At 49.4% G+C, this 21,701-nt stretch overlaps 1 protein-coding gene across 4 annotated transcripts in view; it reads left to right on the top strand.

The window, feature by feature from the left end:
• Positions 1–20,966, top strand: part of GSN (gelsolin) — a 57,567-nt gene extending 36,601 nt beyond the window's left edge. For all 4 annotated transcript variants that reach the window (XM_067040830.1, XM_059073058.2, XM_067040829.1 and 1 more), the window contains 14 exons: positions 763–924; positions 2,748–2,897; positions 4,063–4,152; positions 6,882–7,014; positions 7,504–7,592; positions 7,762–7,977; positions 9,797–9,930; positions 13,743–13,833; positions 15,677–15,847; positions 16,462–16,636; positions 17,915–18,039; positions 18,288–18,365; positions 19,861–19,921; positions 20,512–20,966. In XM_067040830.1, coding sequence (XP_066896931.1) covers positions 763–924; positions 2,748–2,897; positions 4,063–4,152; positions 6,882–7,014; positions 7,504–7,592; positions 7,762–7,977; positions 9,797–9,930; positions 13,743–13,833; positions 15,677–15,847; positions 16,462–16,636; positions 17,915–18,039; positions 18,288–18,365; positions 19,861–19,921; positions 20,512–20,681 — 1,845 coding nt within the window. In that variant the 3' untranslated portion in view covers positions 20,682–20,966. The remainder of the gene's footprint in view (positions 1–762; positions 925–2,747; positions 2,898–4,062; positions 4,153–6,881; positions 7,015–7,503; positions 7,593–7,761; positions 7,978–9,796; positions 9,931–13,742; positions 13,834–15,676; positions 15,848–16,461; positions 16,637–17,914; positions 18,040–18,287; positions 18,366–19,860; positions 19,922–20,511) is intronic.
• Positions 20,967–21,701: the final 735 nt, after the last annotated feature.

Raw genomic sequence — 21,701 nt, 5'->3', positions numbered from 1 at the left:
AAGGTGACACACAGGTGTCACCATTTCAAAAGGGAGAGGCCTGAGGCTCAGAGAGGGAAAGAGACTTACCCAAAGTCACCCAGCACTGTAGTGGCAGGGCAGGGACTTAAACCTGAGGTCGGTGCTCTGTCATTTACCCACAGCTGCCTCTGAAGGCACAGCTGGGTGGGACTTGCTGCAGCGCATCAGAGGAGGGAGGGGGATGGTCTCGGCTGGAGACCGAGAGAGCCTTGAAGGATGGGAAAGCTTTGGGTGAGTGCTTCTCAAAGTGGGTTTTGCAGAACACTCGAGCTGCAGGCAGGATGAGGAGGAGAAAAGCAGTTCTTGATTCAATAAGGTAGGGAAATGTTCTCTAAAACAAAAGGGCAAGCAGGTTTATTTACCATAGGACTTCCCAGAGCCTTTATTATGTGGATGTACATTATGTAACAGTCAGGGAGCAAGTAAGGAGCATTCCTTGTGCTTATTTGATCATGGAATCCTTTCCTTGCAGACTATCCTGGGGGATTAGAGTTCCTTAGAACATCCCTTGGAAAATGCAGGTTTTGAGAAAGGAATGTTTGAAGCTTTTTGATCCGGGAAAGTGGGCCCAGGGGTCCTTGTTAGTGGAGTATGGGACTCAAAAGAGGTGGCAGCAATGTGCAGTGGGTAGGGAATCTGCTAGAAGTCCAGTGGCGCATAGGCCAGAATTTCCTTCAACTCATCCCTATCCCTTCCCCAGACGCCCTCCCGTGGACTAACGCTGTCTCCTTGACCCAACAGAAAGGAGGCGTGGCATCAGGATTCAAGCACGTGGTACCCAATGAGGTGGTGGTGCAGAGACTCTTCCAGGTCAAAGGGCGGCGTGCGGTCCGTGCCACCGAGGTGCCTGTGTCCTGGGAGAGCTTCAACAATGGTGACTGCTTCATCCTGGACCTGGGCAATGTAAGTCCTGCCCTCCCCTTTCCCAGGGGCCACTGAGGTGCTCCAGGCCTGACTCTGGGGAGGTGGACACATCCATGTGAACAGGTAGGGCAAGCCACAGAGACAGCAGCCCCCATGCACACACATGCTCAGTGTAGCAGTCAGACGTACCTGCAGAGATTTGGGTACAGATGTGCTTGGCGTGTAGACTGACTCATCATATGCCTGCACACAGACCTCACGTACAGCATACTCTGGCTTCAGCTGACGTACAGACTTCCTGGCATGTTCCTGTGCACGTCTTGTGTACCTTTCTACACATAGTCACTCGCTTATAAATACATGGCGGGCATGTGCAGAAACTATAGGCTCTTGGAATATAACCAATGTTTTATAACAACTACAAATGGTGTATAGTCTTTAAAAATTGTGAATCACTATGTCGTATACCTGAAACTTATATAGTATTGTAAGTCAGCTATACCTCAGTTAAAAAAAAACTGTAAGCTCTTGCCCAGCAGGCGTGGACATGGCACCACGATGAATGCCTACACGTGGAGACTTGGGCACGTTGTTCAGGGACCCACAATGTTCATGTCATACGTGTAGTTGCACATGCCCACTTGTATGTGGCAACGTGTGTGGGATGCACTTACCCAGGCCCACCTTACTGATGTGTGATGCTTTGTACACATTCTTCCCAAATCCGCATATACTCATACCTGCAGAAGGACATGGCCAGATGTTCTACACCCAACCTCATATATACACGTGGTGTAATGTCCATGCAAACGGAGGCACACGTTGAGTGTAAGCTTGTTATTAAAGTGTAGCAGGTACACAGAAGAGTGTGTGAATCCTGAGTGTGCATCTCTGTAGATTTCACAGAGTGAACACACCCGTGTAATTAACACCCAGATCAAGAAACAGAACGTCACCGGCCCCCAGAAGGCCCCATCTGTCCTCTTCTTAGATTTTTTTTTTTTTTTTTTTTTTTTTTTGGCCTCGTGGCTTGCAGGATCTTAGTTCCCTGATCAGGGATGGAACCCGTGCCCCCTGCAGTGGGCCCCACAGAGTCCCAACCACTGGACGCCAGGGAATTCCCCGTGTGTCCTCTTCTCGTCCTTTCACCCCCAAGGATAACCGTCATCCCAGACTCTCTCAACCAACAGCATAGACTGGTTCTACCTGTTTCTGAGCTTCATGGACGTGGAATCTTTGCTTTTGATCTCTGATTTTTTTTGCCCAACACTTTCTTTCTGAGATCCATCCATATTGTTGCCTTTAGTTGTAAATTGTTCTTTCTCCTTGTTATATAAGAATTGATTGGGCAGATATGCCACAGCTTATTGATCTGTTCTGTTGTTGATGGACACTTGGGATAGTTTGGGGCTATTCCAGGTGGTGCTTCTCTGAACATTCTTGCACGGGTCTTTTGGTGGATGTATGCATGCACTTCTGTTGGGTGTGTTCCCAGGAGAGGGATTGCTGAGTCATAGGATACCGGTATACAGAGCTTTAGAAGGTACAGCCAAATGGTTTTCCAAAGTGGTTGTACTAATTTCTGCTCCCACCAGCAAGCAAACATTTCTGTACACATTCTATGTGTAGGGGTACCTGTGAAAAAACACATATCCCAAATCATGCACTCACATGCCCTGGTGCACACAGATCACACCTGTTGGGCTTGGATGTGGGCATGTGTGCGCTCCACCAGCCGTCACCTGGGCAAGCAGAGAACAAGGTGAGCTCACCGCCCCCCCTCCCCAATAGTTCCCTCCTTGCCATGTCACTGGGCAGGGCTTATATGGGGCACTGCCTTATGTGGGGTCCCTGTCTTACAGGACATCTATCAGTGGTGCGGCAGCAAGAGCAACCGTTTTGAGAGGCTGAAGGCCACACAGGTGTCCAAGGGCATCCGAGACAACGAGCGGAGTGGCCGAGCCCATGTGCACGTGTCCGAGGAGGGCTCCGAGCCGGAGGCGATGCTCCAGGTACCCACGGCCACATCCCAGGAGGGGAGGGTGGGGCTGAGAATAGGGACAGGAGGCTCATTTCTTTCCTCCATCCAACAGGCAGTTTTGAGGTGAATTGGTTTTTCCACGAAGCTGGAAGAGCAGCTTCCCTGACAACTCCCAGACTCCCCTGAGAAGTGGGGCTGGAATCCCAGGACCTGGTACATCCAGGCTTGTGAGCCACACCCGCCCACTGGGAGGGCCAGGTCCTCCAAAGGAGCTGAGAAAGGAGGGTCTTGGCATCCTCCGAGGGTGAGCCTGGTGCCGGAGCCAGGTCAGAAAGACACCATGGAGACCCAATCCCCTCTTTCCTCTTCTGACCATTCCTAGTAGTTTATAGCCCATTTCATCAGATTGCACGATGGCATTGCCACCCGTTGTGCTTTGAGGACATATCAACAGAGGCAGAGGTCACCAGGAAAAGGAGGAGACCAGGGGCTCTGCTCCGTGCCACTTGTCTCCTGCTTGTCTGGGGCTGTTGAGTTCTGGTTTTTAGAAAGAGCAGAAGGTGATTATTATGGGGAGGAGCCTGGACACCAAACATGGCTTGAGAGGGGCAGTAGCTGTGGGGCCATTGAGGCTGGAGGTAGCTCAGAATGGAGGTGTGAAAATAGGCTCTAAAATCACAGGGATCCGGGTTCAAGTTCAGACTTAGCCACCTTATAGCTGTGTGGACAAGGTACTTCTCTCTAGACTTCAGTTTCCTCTCCTGCGAAGTGAGAGTGATAATCTGTGCCTCTCAGCATGGGTGCGAAGATGAGATGACGTCTGCTAAAGGCATGTGGTGGAAGGTGTTCATGGCTCTATTTATTATTCTGAGAAGGCTAGGAGGAAATGGTAGAATAAAAACCCGAAGGACTGTCCAGGAGGCAGAGGAGCACGGAGCTCCTGGAGACAAGGAACAAGGAGGGAAGGACTCGACAGGCAGCCCTGGTTGAGCTCTGCACACAGGAGACACGTCAAGAGATGCAGGATGTCTCTGGAGGGGACCTTACCCTAAGTGGAAGGTCACTGTGGATGGACGCCCGTGTGGTCCTTACCTGCCTGGGGAGGGAGCTGTCTCGGGAATTCAGTCCCCTCCCTGGGGGAGGAGGCTGCCAGGAGCTCACCGCCACCCTTTCTTCCATCTCTCCCTCCCCTGCAGGTGCTGGGTCCCAAGCCGGCTCTGCCCGAGGGTGCCGAGGACTCAGCCAGGGACGACGCAGCCAACCGCAAGCTGGCCAAGCTCTACAAGGTGAGCCTCAGCTGCTCTGTCCCCTGGGTCTGGGGTCAGGAGACCTGGTCTTCCTGAGCTCCGCTGCCATAGGGCCTTGAGCAAAGCATGTGTGGAGGTGGGCTGGGAGTGACTCAGCTTCCACACGCCTCCAGTAGACGCCCGTCTGCTGCCTTTGCCTTCCTGCACTGGGAGTGAGAGTGTGCGAGTGACTGCAGACACATCTGGGTCACATTCCTCTGTGGGGTCTTGGGCAGCACATGTTCTCTGCTGGGTCTCAGTTTCCTCGTCTGTAAAGTGGGGAGAAGGGCAGTAGAGTCAACTTTTCAGGATTTCCAGGGGTCCACAGAGGAAACGGATGGGGATGTTGTAGGAAAATACAGGGAAGTAGTACAAAAGTGTGTGGGGTGTGTGTGTGTGTGTGTGTGTGTTGAGGGGCAGGTTATGGTTAATGACTTTATTTATAATTTCTTCTTGTGATTTTATTATTTATTTATTTATTTATTTATTTTGGTTGCGCTGTGCGGCTTGTGGGATCTTTGTTCCCTTTAACCCATGCCCTCGGCAGTGAAAGCGCAGGGTCCTAACCACTGGACCGCCAGGGAATTTGCCTTCTTCTGATTTTAAAAAGTGAATTGAGGCTGATCCTGAGCCAAGGAACTCTGGCCCCTGGGCCTGTGACACCCATGTTGTGCCCTAGGCTTGTTTGTGGTAAAATAACAACAAAATGAGGTGAAGATTCTCATCACCACCACAGAAAAACCACATTATTGATATTTACTCTGATACTAAAGTAATACATATGCATTGTAAATAACACTATTGAGCAGTTCTCAAGAAAATACAAGTCAATGAAATGTCACTAGTTGTTGTTGTTTTTTTTTTTTTTTTTGTGGTACACCGGCCTCTCACTGCCGTGGCCTCTCCCGTTGAGGAGCACAGGCTCCGGACACGCAGGCTCAGCGGCCATGGCTCATGGGCCCAGCCCTCCGCGGCACGTGGGATCTTCCCGGACCGGGGCACGAACCCATGTCTCCTGCATCGGCAGGCGGACTCTCAACCACTGCGCCACCAGGGAAGCCCAATTTCACTAGTTTAAGATAACCAGTACTATTTTTAAAATGGGTTTTAATTACAAAAGTAACAATACTCCAAAAAAAAAAAATCAACCTCCCCTCCTCTCCTCTCCATGGGTTACCATGGTTACATGGTTACCTTTTGGTAAAAGAACCTCCAGATACAGCTTTCTGTGTCTAGTTACATATATTTTTCTATCTCTGTTTGATATTCATGGATCCAAACTATTCATGCTTTTCTGTGGCCTTCTCTTTTCTACTTGACGTGGTCAGGAATATCTGTCTGTAATAGAGATCCACATGGTCCTTTATAACGACTGTGTAGTATTCTATTTTAGGAATGTAGGAATCTCAGCAGATCTCCAATTGATGGACATTAGAATGTTTCCACCTTTTCTTATTGCAAACAGTCCCTCTTTGTGCACTTGGGCTAAGTGTGGCATTAGGGGAGTTTCCCAGACATGGATTGCTGGGTCATAGGTTGAATAAAGAGTCAGTGATTGAAAATACTGGTTCTTGGGAGTCCTCTGGCGGCCTAGTTGTTAGGATTCTGGGCTCTCACTGCTGTGGTTCAATCCTGGGTCCAGGAACTGAGATCCTGCAAGCCTCGGGACGTGGCCAAAAAAAAAAAAAAAAAAAAAAAAAATTGGTTCTGGAGTCAGACTACCTGGGTTTGAATCCCAGGTCTGGTACTTTCTAGCTGTGCAGGTTACTTAATCTCTCTGTGTCTTGGTTTCCTTGTGAATAAAATGGGGATACTACTAGGACTACCACAGGGTTGTTTTAAGGATTAAAGGAGTTGTATAATTGTAGAAGTGATTAAATTATATAAATTACATAAATTGCTTAGAACAGTGCCTGGCACATAGTAAGTTTTCAACAAATGTGGAGCCCTTATTATTCAGAGTTCTGATACGTATTACTAAAATGCATTCTAGAAGGGCTTCCTAGTTACCTTCACCACGGGTTTGAAAGCACCTGTTCACCCAGAGTCTTTTCAACGCTGGGTATTGTCAATCTTTTGAATTTTGACGAGTATGGTACGCTTAAAAAAAAGTTCAATGAACTTTTATTTTAGAATAATTTTTAGGTTTACGGAAATATTGCAAAGATAGTACAGAGGGTTCCCATAATACCCTTCACCCAGCTTCCCCTGAACATCTTAACATAACCAGGTACATTTGTCAAAACTAAGAAACATCAGTTCAATACTACTAACTAAACTGCAGACTTTATTCAGTTTCCCCCAATTTTTCATTCCAGGTTCCAATCTGGAATCCTACATTGCATTTAGATATTTTTCTTTTTCTTCTTTATTTCCTTTTTTTTTTTTTTAACTGATGAGGTTGAGATCTTTTCACCAACTATACAGTTCTTTTCCTATGCCACCTGCATTCCTTCATTGGATCCTCCCCCTTTCCCTTCCCTGTGCAGTTTCCAGGCTACACCTGTGTGTGGGTCACAGATGTGGTTGTGACATAGTGGAAAAAGACAAAGAAATCCTGAATGGGCCTCAGGGCTTGAGGGCACAAGTCCTCATGTTTCCCTGCAGTGTCGTTTGGGGGTGGGGGTGACACGTGGGTCTCCCTACGTATGGTCTTGGGGGCGCCCATGGTTAGGCTGAAGTGGTGGAGGTCACTGATGGGCTGGGCTGCCTTTCCCTTGTCCCCCCAGGTCTCCAATGGCGCGGGCACCATGACGGTCTCCCTCGTGGCTGACGAGAACCCCTTCACCCAGGGGGCCTTGAAGTCAGAGGACTGCTTCATCCTGGACCATGGCAAAGATGGGAAAATCTTTGTCTGGAAAGGTATTGGGGACAGGGGAAGGGCTCGAACAGGACCTCAAGTGGGAGCTCCAGCAGCCTTGCAGGAATTTGGCTCATGAGTCTAGGGAAGAGGAGGGGGGCCTGAGGGTCTGAGTTGCAGCTTTCCTGCTGGCTGAGCGGCCTTGGTCAAGTCACTTAACCTCTCTAAGACCGTGGCTTCCTTATATGTAAATGAGGACAAGATAATGATCTTTATCGCATAAGGTTGTTGTGTGGATTAAATGCCATCATTTTTGGATAGTTCTGAGCTCAGTAAATGGACCACAGTGGTCGGTGTGTTTGACGTCATCAGGCAGGACCCCCGGCTGGCCCCCCGAGAGCTCATGGTGTGATCAGCTGTGAGTCCTCTGGCCTTGGCTGTCCACAGTCTAGGAAGAAGAGGGAGGGAGGTTGGCCTTCTGCTTTCCCTGGACCATTGGATGCTGGGGTGCAGCACTGACCCCCGGCCCCTTACCTTCCCTCTGCTGACAGGCAGGCAGGCCAACATGGAGGAGAGGAAGGCTGCCCTCAAAACGGCCTCCGACTTCATCTCCAAGATGGACTACCCCAGGCAGACCCAGGTGAGTCTTGGAGCCAGGTAGGACAGTGAGAATGGGTCCATTTGGGGTGGCTGTCCCACCTCAGTGTGGACTGGGTGTCTGAGGCTCCCTTGAGGACCCCTGCTGGGTGGCCCCTGTCCTCAGGGGGACCCCAAGCCAGCATGTCCTGCTCTCCCCCCTCCCCTTCCAGGTCTCCGTCCTTCCTGAGGGTGGCGAGACCCCACTGTTCAAACAGTTCTTCAAGAACTGGCGCGACCTAGACCAGACGGATGGCCTGGGCCTGACCTATCTCTCCAGCCACATCGCCAACATGGAGCGCGTGCCCTTTGACGCCGCCACCCTGCACACCTCCACTGCAATGGCCGCCCAGCACGGCATGGATGACGATGGCACAGGCCAGAAACAGGTACCTGGGGGGCTGGGGTGGGTGTGTCCAGGCCCCTTTCTTGCTCCCTCCCTGGCACCTCTGGCCCACCCCCTGCCTCCCGCTTCTCTGAAGATGTTTCTCTAAGAGATTTTGACCACAGTTTTTGGTGGATGGAATTCTTTTGTCTTGCTAGATTATTGCAACCAACATACCCTAGGCACCTACTGTCTTCCAGGCTCCGTGCCAAGTGTCTGAGACCCCACTCTGCCCATGAAGAGTGCCTGGTCTGGGAGGGGAGGTGACCACAGCCGCAGCTGGTTGCTCAGACCTGTGTGGTCAGTGGAAGATGGGAGGTGCACAGGGATTATGGGAACAGAGGAAGGACAGTGAAGGTGGGTGGTTGGGGCAGTCTTCACAGAGATGGGGACCTTTTGGTTGGGCCTCAGAGTATGAGTAGGAGTTTGCTACCAGAGAAGAAGAGTAGGTATTCCAGGCAGGGAGCTGTCCTGGGAGCCTGGTGCTGATGGCATCCTCAAGGAGGGGCCTTGAATTCCGTGTCCAGGGGTGTGGACTTGATCCTGTAACCATTAGGTGCTAGTGAGGGTTTTTTTTTTCTTTTTCTTTTTTTTAAAGGCAGAAGTGTGACAGGCTTAGTTCTGTGCTTCCGAAACTCACAGTGAAAATGAATTTAGAGACAGGATAATGACGGTAGAGACCTCATGAGGAGGTTATAATAGTCTAGGGAAGAGATAATGACCTTGAGACCAGGAAGGTCACAGTGAAGATGGAGAAGTGGGGGGTGGTGGAATTCAGAGATGTTCATGAAGTAGAATCTGCTTCAGGCAAACACTGATTCCATCCTACATAATAGAAATAGCAAAAGTGTTAATTTTTATTTATTATTGTTTTTGTCATTGGTGTTATTATTTTTCATTCATCACTCATTCATTACTTCAGTGGGAGGGGAGGATGCGATGAAAATGATCAGGATAGGGCAGTGTGGAAAGAGCCCTGGCAGCTCAGCTGTGTGACCTCGGGCAAGTTACTTAACCTCTTTGAACCTCACTTTCCTCACCAGTAAAATGAGGCTTAGCCCACTCCATCACCTTCGAGAATTTTCGAAGTCCAGAGATTGTTTTCCGGGACTTACAGCACCACCAGGTGGCGCTGCAGGGCTTTGTGACCACTTTGAAAACCGTGTTACCGGAGCTCCGCAAAGAGATCTGCCAGCAGGAGTCATTCTGAGGTCACTTAGTGATGGCCCTGCCTCTGCAGGTGATCTGTAAAATCCAGACAACTTAATAATGATACAGATAATGGCAACATTAATAATAAAATAATAACAGTTCTAATAATTAAGAGTAGCTGCCACCTGTAGAGCCATTACCCTGTGCCAGCCACTGTGCTGGACTTTCATGAATAGACCAACATCCTTTATTAGTCCCATACTGAGGCTCATAGACAGTAAGCAAGTTGTCCAAGGCTGCACAACCTCTAAGGGGGTGGATCCTCATTTGGATCCAGGTCATTCGTTGATTTGTACCCTTAGCCTGTGTTATACTCTGTAACGCCCACGAAACCCATTTTGCAAATACTCTCCTGCAGGTCCAATCCCTGTGCTGACCTCTACAAGGAGGAAGTACAGGGTAGGGCAGGGGTGAAGTATAAGGATCTGGAGCAGGAAACCTGGGTTTCAATCCTAGTGGCTCTGTGATTTGGGCAAATTATTTAACTGTAGTCTGAGTCCGAGTGCAGTCGTGTTTTGTAACCACTACCCACCACTGTGTGGTTTCTCAGCTGGTCTGAGTTGGGGACTGGGGGTGCTGCACTGTGTCTGAGCCCAGCTTTGCTCTGGTAGATCTGGAGAATTGAAGGCTCCAACAAAGTGCCCGTGGACCCCGCCACGTATGGACAGTTCTACGGTGGTGACAGCTACATCATTCTGTACAACTACCATCATGGCGGCCGTCAGGGACAGATCATCTACAACTGGTGAGGGTCTGGGGCCCTGTGCTGTGGGGCGAGCATGGCGGCAAGGAGGGATGTGAACAGGGCTGAGGGAAGTCTGTGAGTGTGTGGACCTGAGCCGGGGCAGCCACCATCCACTGGGAATGGCTCTCGTCCACAGGGCAACACTGCTTGTCTTTTTTCTCTAAACACATTTTAAACTATGCTCATAAAAGCATTACATGTCCATTGTAGGAGACATGGGGACTAGGGAGAAACAAACAAACAGAAAATCTCTCCCACAATCCCACTATAAGTACTGTTCATCCTCCCACGTTTTCTAATTGAAAATTATTTTTAATTCTTTAAAAATAGATAATACATTCACGAGTCAAGGATCAAAACAACAAAAACGCATGTATTGAGAAAGCTTGTCAGTATTCTGTCCCTCCCCACCTTGCTCTATGACCCACACCCCTCCATGGATGCCCACTTCCATTAGTTTCTTGTATACTCTTCCAGTAATTCTTGATGCAAATATAAGAAAATCTCACCCTATATTCCTAGTTCTTTTCCTTCCTTACAAAAGATAGCAAACTATGTATTTTGTCCTGCGCTTTGCTTTTTTTCACTTAATACTTCCTGGAGCTTAGTCTCTGTCAGTACATAAAGAACTTCCTCGCTCCTTTTTACAGCTGCATAATATTCCATCACGTGGCTATCCTGTGGTTTATTTAACAAATACCCTGCTGTTGCGTACTTGGGTTGATTCCAGACTTTTGCTATTACAAGCATTGCTGTGATTAGTAACCTTAAACAAACATCAGTTTGAATGTGTAGAGAAATTGCTTTGCAGTAAGTTCCCAGAATGGGATTGCTGGGTCAAACAGTAAATAGACTTGTCATTTTGATAGATAGCACCCAGTTCCGTAGATGGAGTTTGTAGTATTTGCATTCTCACCCGCAACACATGAGAGTGTCTGTTTCCCCACGGCCTCACCAGTGGACTGTGTTATCAAACTTTTGCTGTTGATCAACCTTATAGTTTATGAAATGGTATCTCAGTATAGTATTTTTCTTTTTTCATTTCGTTTCTCTTATATGCAGTCTCAAACTTTTTGAAGATTGATGGTTGGGTTTCTTTCTTTTAAAACTTTTTATTTTGAAATGACTTGCTGAAAAGTTGCATAAATACTACGGACAGTTCCCACATACCCATTACACAGCTCCCTCTATGATCATATCTTACTTAACCATGGTTCAAGTTTCAAAACCAGGAAATTAACATTGTTACAATACTATTTACTAATCTATAGACCTTACTTGAATCTCACCAGTTCTCCCACTAATATCCTTTTTCTGGTCTAAGACCTAACCCAGAATCTCACATGCCTTTTAGTCATCACGTCTCCTTAGTGGCATTTAATCATGTCTTTCATCTGTGACAGTTCCTCAGTCTTTACTCTTTTTTTAAAAAAAATAAATTTATTTATTTTATTTATTTATTCTTGGCTGCGTTGGGTCTTTGTTGCTGCACGCAGGCTTTCTCTAGTTGCGACAAGCGGGGACTACTCTTCGTTGCGGTACACGGGCTTCTCATTGCGGTGGCTTCTCTTGTTGCGGAGCAGAGGCTATAGGCGTGTGGGCTTCAGTAGTTGTGGCACGTGGGCTTCAGTAGTTGTGGCGCACGGGCTTAGTTGCTCCGCGGCATGTGGGATCTTCCTGGACCAGGGCTCGAACCTGTGTCCCCTGCATTAGCAGGCGGATTCTTAACCACTGTGCCACCAGGGAAGCCCTCAGTCTTACTCTTCTTTCACAACCTTGATACTTTGGAAGAGCACTAGACTTATTCTGTAGAATGCCTCTCAATTTGACAACCTCAGACTTTTTTTTTTTAACATCTTTATTGGAGTATAATTGCTTTAAAATGGTGTATTAGTTTCTGCTTTATAACAAAGTGAATCAGTTATACATATACATATGTCCCCATACCTCTTCCCTCTTGCGTCTCCCTCCCCCCCACCCTCCCTATCCCACCCCTCTAGGTGGTCACAAAGCACCAAGCTGATCTCCCTGTGCTATGAGGCTGCTTCCCACTAGCTATCTATTTTACGTTTGGTAGTATATATATGTCCATGCCACTCTCTCACTTTGTCCCAGCTTACCCTTCCCCCTCCCCATATCCTCAAGTCCATTCTCTAGTAGGTCTGTGTCTTTATTCCCTTCTTGCCCCTAGGTACTTCATGACAATTTTTTTTTTTTTAGATTCCATATATATGTGGTGGCATACAGTATGTGTTTTTCACTTTCTGACTTCACTCTGTATGACAGACTCTAGGTCCATCCACCTCACTACAAATAACTCAATTTCGTTTCTTTTTATGGCTGAGTAATATTCCATTGTATATATGTGCCACATCTTCTTTATCCATTCATCTGTTTTTTAAAAAATTTTTTATTTATTTATTTATTTATTTATTTATTTAACATCTTTATTGGAGTATAATTGCTTTACAATGGTGTGTTAGTTTCTGCTTTATAACAAAGTGAATCAGCTATACATATACATATGTTCCCATATCCCCTCCCTCTTGCGTCTCCCTCCCTCCCACACTCCCTATCCCACTCCTCTAGGTGGTCACAAAGCACCAAGCTGATCTCCCTGCGCTACGCAGCTGCTTCCCACTAGCTATCTGTTTTACGTTTGATAGTGTATATGTGTCCATGCCACTCTCTCACTTTGTCACAGCTTACCCTTCCCCCTCCCCATATCCTCAAGTCCATGCTCTAGTAGGTCTGTGTCTTTATTCCCTTCTTACCCTTAGGCTCTTCATGACATTTTTTTTCTTAGATTCCATATACATGTGTTAGCATACGGTATTTGTTTTTCTCTTTCTGACTTACTTCACTCTGTATGACAAACTCCAGATCCATCCACCTCACTACAAATAACTAAATTTCGTTTCTTTTTATGGCTGAGTAATATTCCATTGTATATATGTGCCACATCTTCTTTATCTATTCATCCAATGATGGACACTTAGGTTGCTTCCATGTCCTGGCTATCGTAAATAGAGCTGCAATGAACATTTTGGTACATGACTCTTTTTGAATTATGGTTTTCTCAGGGTATATGCCCAGTAGTGGGATTGCTGGGTCGTATGGTAGTTCTATTTTTAGTTTTTTGAGGAATCTCCATACTGTTCTCCATAGTGGCTGTATCAATTTACATTCCCACCAACAGTGCAAGAGGGTTCCCTTTCCTCCACACCCTCTCCAGCATTGATTGTTTGTAGATTTTTTTGATGATGGCCATTCTGACCGGTGTGAGATGATATCTCATTGTAGTTTTGATTTGCATTTCTCTAATGATTAATGATGACAACCTCAGGCTTTTAAAAGCAGCTTGAAAGAAATTTTTTTGGACAAGGTAATACACACACGGTACAAAATTCACGAGAAGCCTTTTTTAAATTTTAATAGCTGCATCAGCACGTTGATTTGTCAGATTGTTTGCTTATACAGATAACACAGTTTGGTTATGAGAAATTTAGACAGTAATAGGAAGAGGTGGGGCAGAAAGCCACCCACTATAAATATCCCTGCAGGGCAGACTTAGGATGAGGAAGTCTATTGGTTGTGGTCAGATCTCTACAAGAGGTGAGATGCTGAGCTGGGGAATGTGGCATGTTGGTCTGGTTCGTGGCACTGGTTGCTTTTGAGAGAACCCCTTTTCCTCTCTGTGTCTCAGTTTCATTACCTGTAATCTGGGGATTTGTGGGTTTCTCAGGCCCAGGGTGAAGGAGAGACTCGGGGCTCTTCGCAAACCTCAGTGCTGAGTATCACTTCCCTTCCAGGCAGGGTGCCCAGTCCACCCAGGATGAGGTCGCCGCATCTGCCATCCTGACTGCCCAGCTGGATGAGGAGCTGGGAGGTACCCCTGTCCAGGTGAGCCCATTGTCCCTCGGGGCCGCACCCTGGGCCCTGTCGATCTGTTCACGCATCTATCTGACTGTGTCCCTCATTCCAGTCATCCATCCATCCTTTCAGCGAGCATTTATGCAGGGCTCTGACACTGCGTCTGCAGCCATGAACACACAGATCCGACCCCTGTCCTGCCCTGAACTGCCGTGACGTGGTTTACAGTCTAGGCGGGAGAAAGATGTTCAGCAGACATGTAGGCAAAGGATGTACGATCACACATAACGACGTGTGCAGGGAGTGAAAATGATAAGACCCCCAGAGGAGCAGGAGAGGCAGCGTGGTGGTAGAGTTCAGAAGATGGACGTGAAGCTAGCCTGCTTGGGTTTAAACCTAGTCTTCACCTCTGGGCAGCCTTGGACAGGTCACTTAGCCTCTCTATGCCTCTGTGTTCTCAAACTGGGGTTGATAACAGTACCTATTTCACAGGATTGCTGTGAGGATGAAGAGTTAACATTTGTAAAGCATTTAGAGCCATGCTTGGCCCATAATAGATCCCTTATACAGATGTGTTAAGGACACATAGATCCCAAGTAGGAGCTAATTGGATTAGACAAGGCCCCCATCCAGGGAGGGATTTTTCAGCTGGGACCTAATGGATGAGTAGGAGTTAGCCAAGCCTATTCCAGGTAGAGGGAAGGGTACATGCAAAGGCCCTGAGGTGGGAGGGGGCATTGGTTATTAAAGCGAGGGGAGAGTGCCATGATAGGAGTCTGGGGAGATGATTAGAGGGACCAGACCACCCAGAAGCCACAGTGCGGATGTTGACCTTGACCCTGAGAACAGGGGGGACGTTGCTAAAATGGTAAATGTAATGTGAAGGGATTCATGGGTTTAAAAGGTTGCTCTGACTACAGTGTTGTGCCCTGGAGGGTAGCAGGTGGGGGAGACGTGGGAGAAGGAGACAGAATCCTCCTTTCTCTCTCCTACCCTTGGAGTGAGCAGGGCTCTGTATTCAGATTCGGGGTTGGTGCCCTGAACTTTGACCATGACAGTGGGATCCTCTGGGTCCTGGAGGCTGGGTGCCGGGTGCTGAGTGGGACAATTACTGCCTTAGCTCATCCCAGCATCCGCCTTAGGAGTAGCATTCTTGGCCCCATTTCACAGAGGAAGAAACCGAGAGGTTGAGGCCCGTGCCTGAATTCTCGCTGTCAGGGCGAGGCTCGGATCTGAGCTCTGACCCAGCAGTGGTGGCCCATGTTGGGAAGTGACTACAATACCCCCAACCCACACGTGGGATCCGAAATGAAATGGGCACACAGGGCAGAAGGAGACGTGATATATCTTAGACCTCCTTGCCCCCTCCCTCCCACCACCAAGCCCTTGACTGCAGTCTGCTTGTGGGGTGCACTGGCTGTGCAGGAGGGGTCTCTCCAGGTCTGGAAGGCTCTATTCTCACCACTCTGCCAGCTTTCATGCCTGAGGCTGACATCACCATCCTGGAAGAATGTGCACGAACAGTGCCTGTGCTTCCATTTAAGGGAATATTTGCAAATGTGGGCTCTCTTGGTTCTTGGACTAGCCTCAGGCTCAGCAAGGCAGGGCCTCGTGGGAGGGGAGCGGCTGAGGCAGTGCCTGGGGGGCCTCAGGCAATAGTGCTGTGTCCGGCCTTCCTGGAACTCCTGTTCCCCTGCCAGCCCCTGTGTGCCGTAGGGTCATGCGCCACCCGCGCACAGACCCAAGTGTGACAGCGCTATTTGAGGGGTGAGCCCAGGCTGTGCTGGCTGCAGGGGGTGGCGGTGAGCCTGGTGTCATACAGGACTGATGTTCCCACCCCCTCTCCCGACCTGCTCTCCTGTCTCCCTCCCAGAGCCGTGTGGTCCAAGGCAGGGAGCCTGCTCATCTCATGAGCCTGTTTGGCGGGAAACCCATGATCATCAACAGGGGTGGCACCTCTCGTGAGGGTGGACAGACAGCTCCTGCCAGTACCCGCCTCTTCCAGGTCCGGGCCAGCAGTTCTGGAGCCACCCGAGCTGTTGAGGTAATACCATTCCCTGGACCCCAGGCGGGATTGGCCTTTCTGAAACCTCCCAGGCTTGATGGGGAGATCTCCGGGCACGGGATCGGGTGGGTTTGGCTGAGGGGTTAAGAGGCAGCTTTTGGTACCTTCCTGCCCTGGCAGCAGGATTGTATGTCTTAGATTTCCCCTTGTTTCAAGAAATGCCCATTGCCCCTTGCATACCTCCCATAACAGGCAGCTCACTACCTTACAGGTAGTCCATTCTTCACAATCTGGACATCGTTCTTCATTACATTCCAGTTGGCTGCTCTCCCTTTCATGGTGGAAGGTGCAGATCTGAACATAATCCTACTGAGCAGCCTAGAGGAGAATGGGACTATCACCTTCTTCGTTCTGGGCGCCCAACTTCTGTTAATGCAGCCCAGATTTCTAAAATCTCCTTGGCTAGCCACAGTGCACTGATGACTCATGGGAGTCAACTAAGGCCCAAAGTCTGTGTCCTCAGCTCTGATGGGGTGCGTGCTCCTCAAGTCCTCACCTAAGAGCTGGTGCTGCTGCAGCGTCTCCTGGGCTACGAGGAGGGGGATGAGGACATTTTGTCTGGTTCCTGATTAACCGAGGACCTGCCCTTCCAGGTGATCCCCAAGGCTGGTGTGCTGAACTCCAACGATGCCTTCGTCCTGAAAACCCCCTCAGCCGCCTACCTGTGGCTGGGCACAGGAGCCAGCGAGGCAGAGAAGACCGGGGCCCAGGAGCTGCTCCAGGTGCTTCGGGCCCAACCTGTGCAGGTGGCAGAAGGCAGTGAGCCAGGTAGGAGCAAGGGGCGGAGGGGTCTGCTGCTCTCTGGGGATGCAGCTGTTATGTTTCCCTCCCTTCTGTCTGCTTGGGGGTTTCTATATCCTCCCCCCTCTCCTGAGCACCTGTCCCCTAATGTGTGTTAATAAAAGTGAGTTAGGGAATTCCCTGGCGGTCCAGTGGTTAGGACTCTGCGCTTTCACCACAGGGGGCATGGGTTCAATTCCTGGTCGGGGAACTAAGATCCCGCATGCCACAGTGCTGCCAAAAAAAAAAAAAGTGAGTTAGATGAAAATGAGGAGTATGGTTAGAGAGTTAGAGAAAGGAGAGCTCAGTGTGGGCTGGGGCAGGTGGGGAAGTCAGCTGGAAGAGGGGTCACAATGCCACAAGCCTGCTTTGTTTCCAGAGCCTGGGTCAGGAACACCTTTGTTATGCCAACCCTAGATCTTTCCATTCTTACTTTTTTTTTTTTTTTTTTCCTGCGGTACGCAGGCCTCTTACTGTTGCGGCCTCTCCCGTTGCGGAGCACAGGCTCCGGACGCGCAGGCTCAGCAGCCATGGCTCACGGGCCCAGCCGCTCCGCGGCACGTGGGATCTTCCCGGACCGGGGCACGAACCCACGTCCCCTGCATCGGCAGGCGGACTCTCAACCACTGCGCCACCAGGGAAGCCCCTCCATTCTTACTTTTAAGCCCAATCCCTCCTGCTTGATGCTTAGCAGAAATGGGGAAGAGTAGTTCTGTCTAGAGCAGCACAGTCCACTGGAACCTTCTGAGAGAATGGACATGTTCTAGGTCCAATTTGATGGCCACTAGCCACATGTTTAGGCTAATGAATATTTAAATGTGACTGGTTGGAAAATGCAATTAAATTTAAATAGCACATGTGGACAGAGCAGGTATAGTGGAAATGATACGTGGCATCAGGTAAGGTGGCTTTACAGCATACTAGCTGTGTGATGTTGGGTGAGTTGCTTAACCTCTCTGAGCCTCAACCGCCTCATATGTTGAGCGGAGATAATTATCCCCATCCCGCGGTGCTGTCGTCAATCTCAAACCAGAAGTAGTTCTGGCTGTGTGTCCACTGCCAAGTCTTCCCTCTCTGGGCCTCCGTTTCATCACCGTCGAATCCCTCAGGCCCCTTCCTTCTTTGGCGCCCTGGGATTTTAAGATGCAGGCTGTGGATTGAGAGCGGTTGGTTGTGCTAGGGCAGGGTTTGTCCCAGGGTCTAAGGAGAAGTGCTGGAGGGGGGAGGGTGGTGTCAGTTGGTAACTGGTGTGGCCTCCCCTCACAGACAGCTTCTGGGAGGCCCTGGGTGGGAAGGCCACCTACCGCACGTCCCCACGGCTGAAGGACAGGAAGATGGACGCCCATCCTCCTCGCCTCTTCGCCTGCTCCAACAAGATTGGACGTTTTGTGGTGAGTCCCAGCAGAGGGCAGAGGGCGCTCCCTGGGCTCGCCCCTTGGGAGGTGTGTTCCAGGGAGCGGAGCTGTTGCAGCCACAGCAGGGGCAGGGAGAGACCCTTCTGACAGACCAGCATAGACCCATGCAGGTTGGAACCAGCTCTGCATCTCACTCAAGGGGGCAGATAGGGCAGGCCTACCCGGGGTGGGGGGGAAAGCGGCTTGCTGGTGCGCTGTTATTAACCTCTTCCATTCCTTCCCAGATCGAAGAGGTCCCTGGCGAGCTCATGCAGGAAGACCTGGCCACCGATGACGTCATGCTTCTGGACACCTGGGACCAGGTGGGTGAATCACGGTGCTGCAAGTCACTTTCCCTTTCTGAGCCTCCATTTCCTCATTTGCAGAATGGGCATGGTGGTACCTACCTTGCATAATCCAAACAGATGAGAGGTAGATAAAATCTCCTTGCCAACTGCAAAGCACCATATAAATGCAAATCAGACAACCAACGTTATTTCCCAGGCCTTGGGGGAGCGTGAACTCTTCCTTTAAATCTGTTGGTAAAGAAAGTTGAGCTTTGCAGCATGTCACGTGCAGGCATAAACTGTCCGGTGTCACCTAGAAGTCGACATTTCCCTGTCCCCACGGGGCTTGCATTCTCGTGGGGGGTGGCAGTCCATAACCCTTCCTATCAAGCTGACTTCTCCCAGAGTTTTCAGGGTTAGAGATAGCAGCCATGCAGGTGTAAGACTCCTCTCGACCCCCAGGGCTCTTTCTTGGGCGTCCCAGGGCTGTTTCTTGGGCGCCCCAGTTGGAAGATCAGTACCAAAAAGTTTGCAGTTTAGCCATTCAGCTGCTGGCAACTTTGTTCCATTTACTACTTCATCTGTGCGTTCATCTGTTTATTCACTCACTCAGCCAACATTTCTGAAGCACCACTGTCTTCCAGGCAAAATGCTGTGACGCTGGGGGTCCTGTGAGGAGCAGTACAGTCACAATACCTGGTGTTGAGGGGCCGATGTATTGCAGTAGGGAACACATTTGTAAATAAGTAAGCGCGAGAAAGTCTGGCATTTTATTGTCTAATACCATCTTATCTATGACATGCTCTTTAAGATATTTTAGATCCACATCAAAATAAATGATACATAAAAATCAGCTGGATAGATTTTTTGCTGTAACAAGCTTGTCATAAGATTCCAGATGGTGGTAGTGGTGGTGAGTTGTTTCTATTCCAAGCCGTAGACCATCTTGACTCAGACACGCGGAGACTGGCGCATAGCAGACTCTTAATGCATATTCGTTGGGTGAAGAAACCAGTGAGCATACGTTAGGCTGCTCATTTGTTGAACAAGTAAATGCCCGGAAAGGGATCATTCCTGAACTTCTAGAGAGGGGTGTCAACCTCAGTGGCTGACGGCGCCTGTTAGTGAGCGAAGCAGGCTGAGCTGGGGAGACATGACGGCATGGTGGAGTCTGCGGCAAACCGGAACTTCCCATGGAGAGGAGCGGCTGCTGCTCAGCTTCGTGGTCCACGTGCGGATGAAGCTGCCAGATCCTCCCCGTTTGCAAGGGAAGTTGGAAGTCTGGATTGAATGTAATCCACTAGTCACTCAATTTGTCTAAAAGCAGACCACCCCCCAGAGGGTGGTGGGCCTACAGAGCAGGTCGTAGGTCACCAGTTTGCCGTCTGTGTACCAAATCCTTGGAGTCACGGTCCGTGGGCTCTGTCAGCGGAGGGGGTGTCTGGTCCGCACCTGGAACCTCCCGCTCTTCCTCCAGGAGCGCGTGGAGTCAGCACGCCTCACGCCATTTCATCTCGCGCCTCTCTTCCAGGTCTTCGTCTGGGTTGGAAAGGATTCTCAAGAAGAGGAAAAGACAGAAGCCTTGACCTCTGGTGAGGACCCAAGGGTGCCTGTGGGTCTGTGTCATGCGGTGGGGTGGAAGCAGCTTCCTGTGCGGGTCTGGGGCTTTGTGACAGTGGGGGTGGGGACTTTCACATCCGTGGTCAGCCCCCGGTGAGCCCTCCCTGGGGTGGTGAAAGAACAGCTCACTTCCTGCAGAAGCCTTAGGTGCCACCAAAAGGAAGCAGCAGCTAGGAGCTGCTTCAGATTCCCAGAATGCCCAAGGACCAAACTTGTCAGGATTTAGATGTGGGAAGGCAGATGCCTGGTAGCTGAGTAGATCTGATGTGGGAGCTGGAAACCCACAAGCTGGTTCCTTGATATCTCCCAGTAGGGGACGGCTAGAGAAAAATGACCTAAGCTTCGTGAAGCTGGAGGTTAAACTGTGACCCCCGTTCCTCACCGTGTTCCCAGTCAGGGCGGTGGAGGAGTCCTGTGGGTGTCATTGCCTTTAAGGGACGGTGGTGTCCAGGGCAGGGTTGGGCCTTGGGGACAGTGGGACCAAAAACCGTCCGAGGCACGGAACCATCTCTTCTTGGTGAGGGAGATGCTAAGGATTCTTCTCCTGCCTATGTGTCTGCAGCTAAGCGGTACATCGAGACAGACCCAGCTAATCGTGATAGGCGGACCCCTATCACCATGGTGAAGCAAGGCTTTGAGCCTCCCTCCTTCGTGGGCTGGTTCCTTGACTGGGATGAGTACTATTGGTCTGTGGACCCCCTGGAGAGGGCCCTGGCTGAGCTGGCTGCCTGAGGAAGGCCCCCCCCTCTTACTGGTCAGTGCCTTTCAGAACTGTCCATCCCGCAAGGAGACCTTACAGCGAGCAGGGCCACTCTGGTGTGTGTGTGTGTGTGTGTGTGTGTGTGTGTGTGGTTGTTGTTTTGTTTTTTTTTTGTTTTGTTTTGTTTTTTTGTTTGCTTTTTTACAGTAGCCAAAAACAGCCCTGCAAAAAAATTCAGGGTCCTTGCAAAATTGTCTCAAGTATTTGTGCTTTGGGAAATAATTGAATTCAATAAAAAGCTTTTTTGAAGTGTGTTACCCTGCTGTGGCTCATCTGTCCTGGTCATTGTTCTGAGAAGGGCCCCCGGGGGTGGGGAAGGGGAAGGGGGGAGGCATGGCTTGTGTCTGTGAACCAGTGAGTGAGTTTCATTCACCTCACGTGTGAATCATGGTCCGCTGAGAAAGCAGTGAGGTGAAACGGGTATGGATTGTACTAGGGGTAAAATGCTTATGTGGAAGGAAAGTGGGAGGGAACCAGGAGGCTGGAGAGCCATCAGACTGAGATGCAAGTTTGACCCCAGGTGAAGGAGGGAGGAAGAGGGGTTGGGTGGATGCATCTTAGATGGCCGTGTAGTCCAGCAAGCTTCAGCAAAGCTTTTGGGGAGTCCTTGAGCCAAAGTAAAAAAAAAAAAAAAAAAAAATTAATGACAGAGTCCCATTTTTGTCATTATTTTTTATTGTAGTAAACTAAACTTAATATTTTATCACTTTGACCATTTGTAAATGTACAATTCAGTGGCACTAAATACATTTACAATGTTATGTAGCCGTCCTCACTATCTATACCCAAACCTTTTTCATAATCTCCAACATAAACTCTGTGCCCATTAAACAATAACTCCTATTCCCCCCTCCCCTCTGCCCCCGGCAACCTTTATTCCACTTTCTGTCTTCATGAATTTGCCTGTTCTAGGTCCCTCATATAAGTGGAATCATGCATTTGTCCTCTGTCTGCCTTATTTCACTCAGCATAATGTTTTCAAAATTCATACA

The sequence above is a fragment of the Kogia breviceps genome, chromosome 8 (genome assembly GCF_026419965.1).
Source record: "Kogia breviceps isolate mKogBre1 chromosome 8, mKogBre1 haplotype 1, whole genome shotgun sequence".
Lineage (NCBI taxonomy): Eukaryota > Metazoa > Chordata > Mammalia > Artiodactyla > Physeteridae > Kogia > Kogia breviceps.
This window is presented reverse-complemented; position numbering and strand designations above follow the sequence as displayed.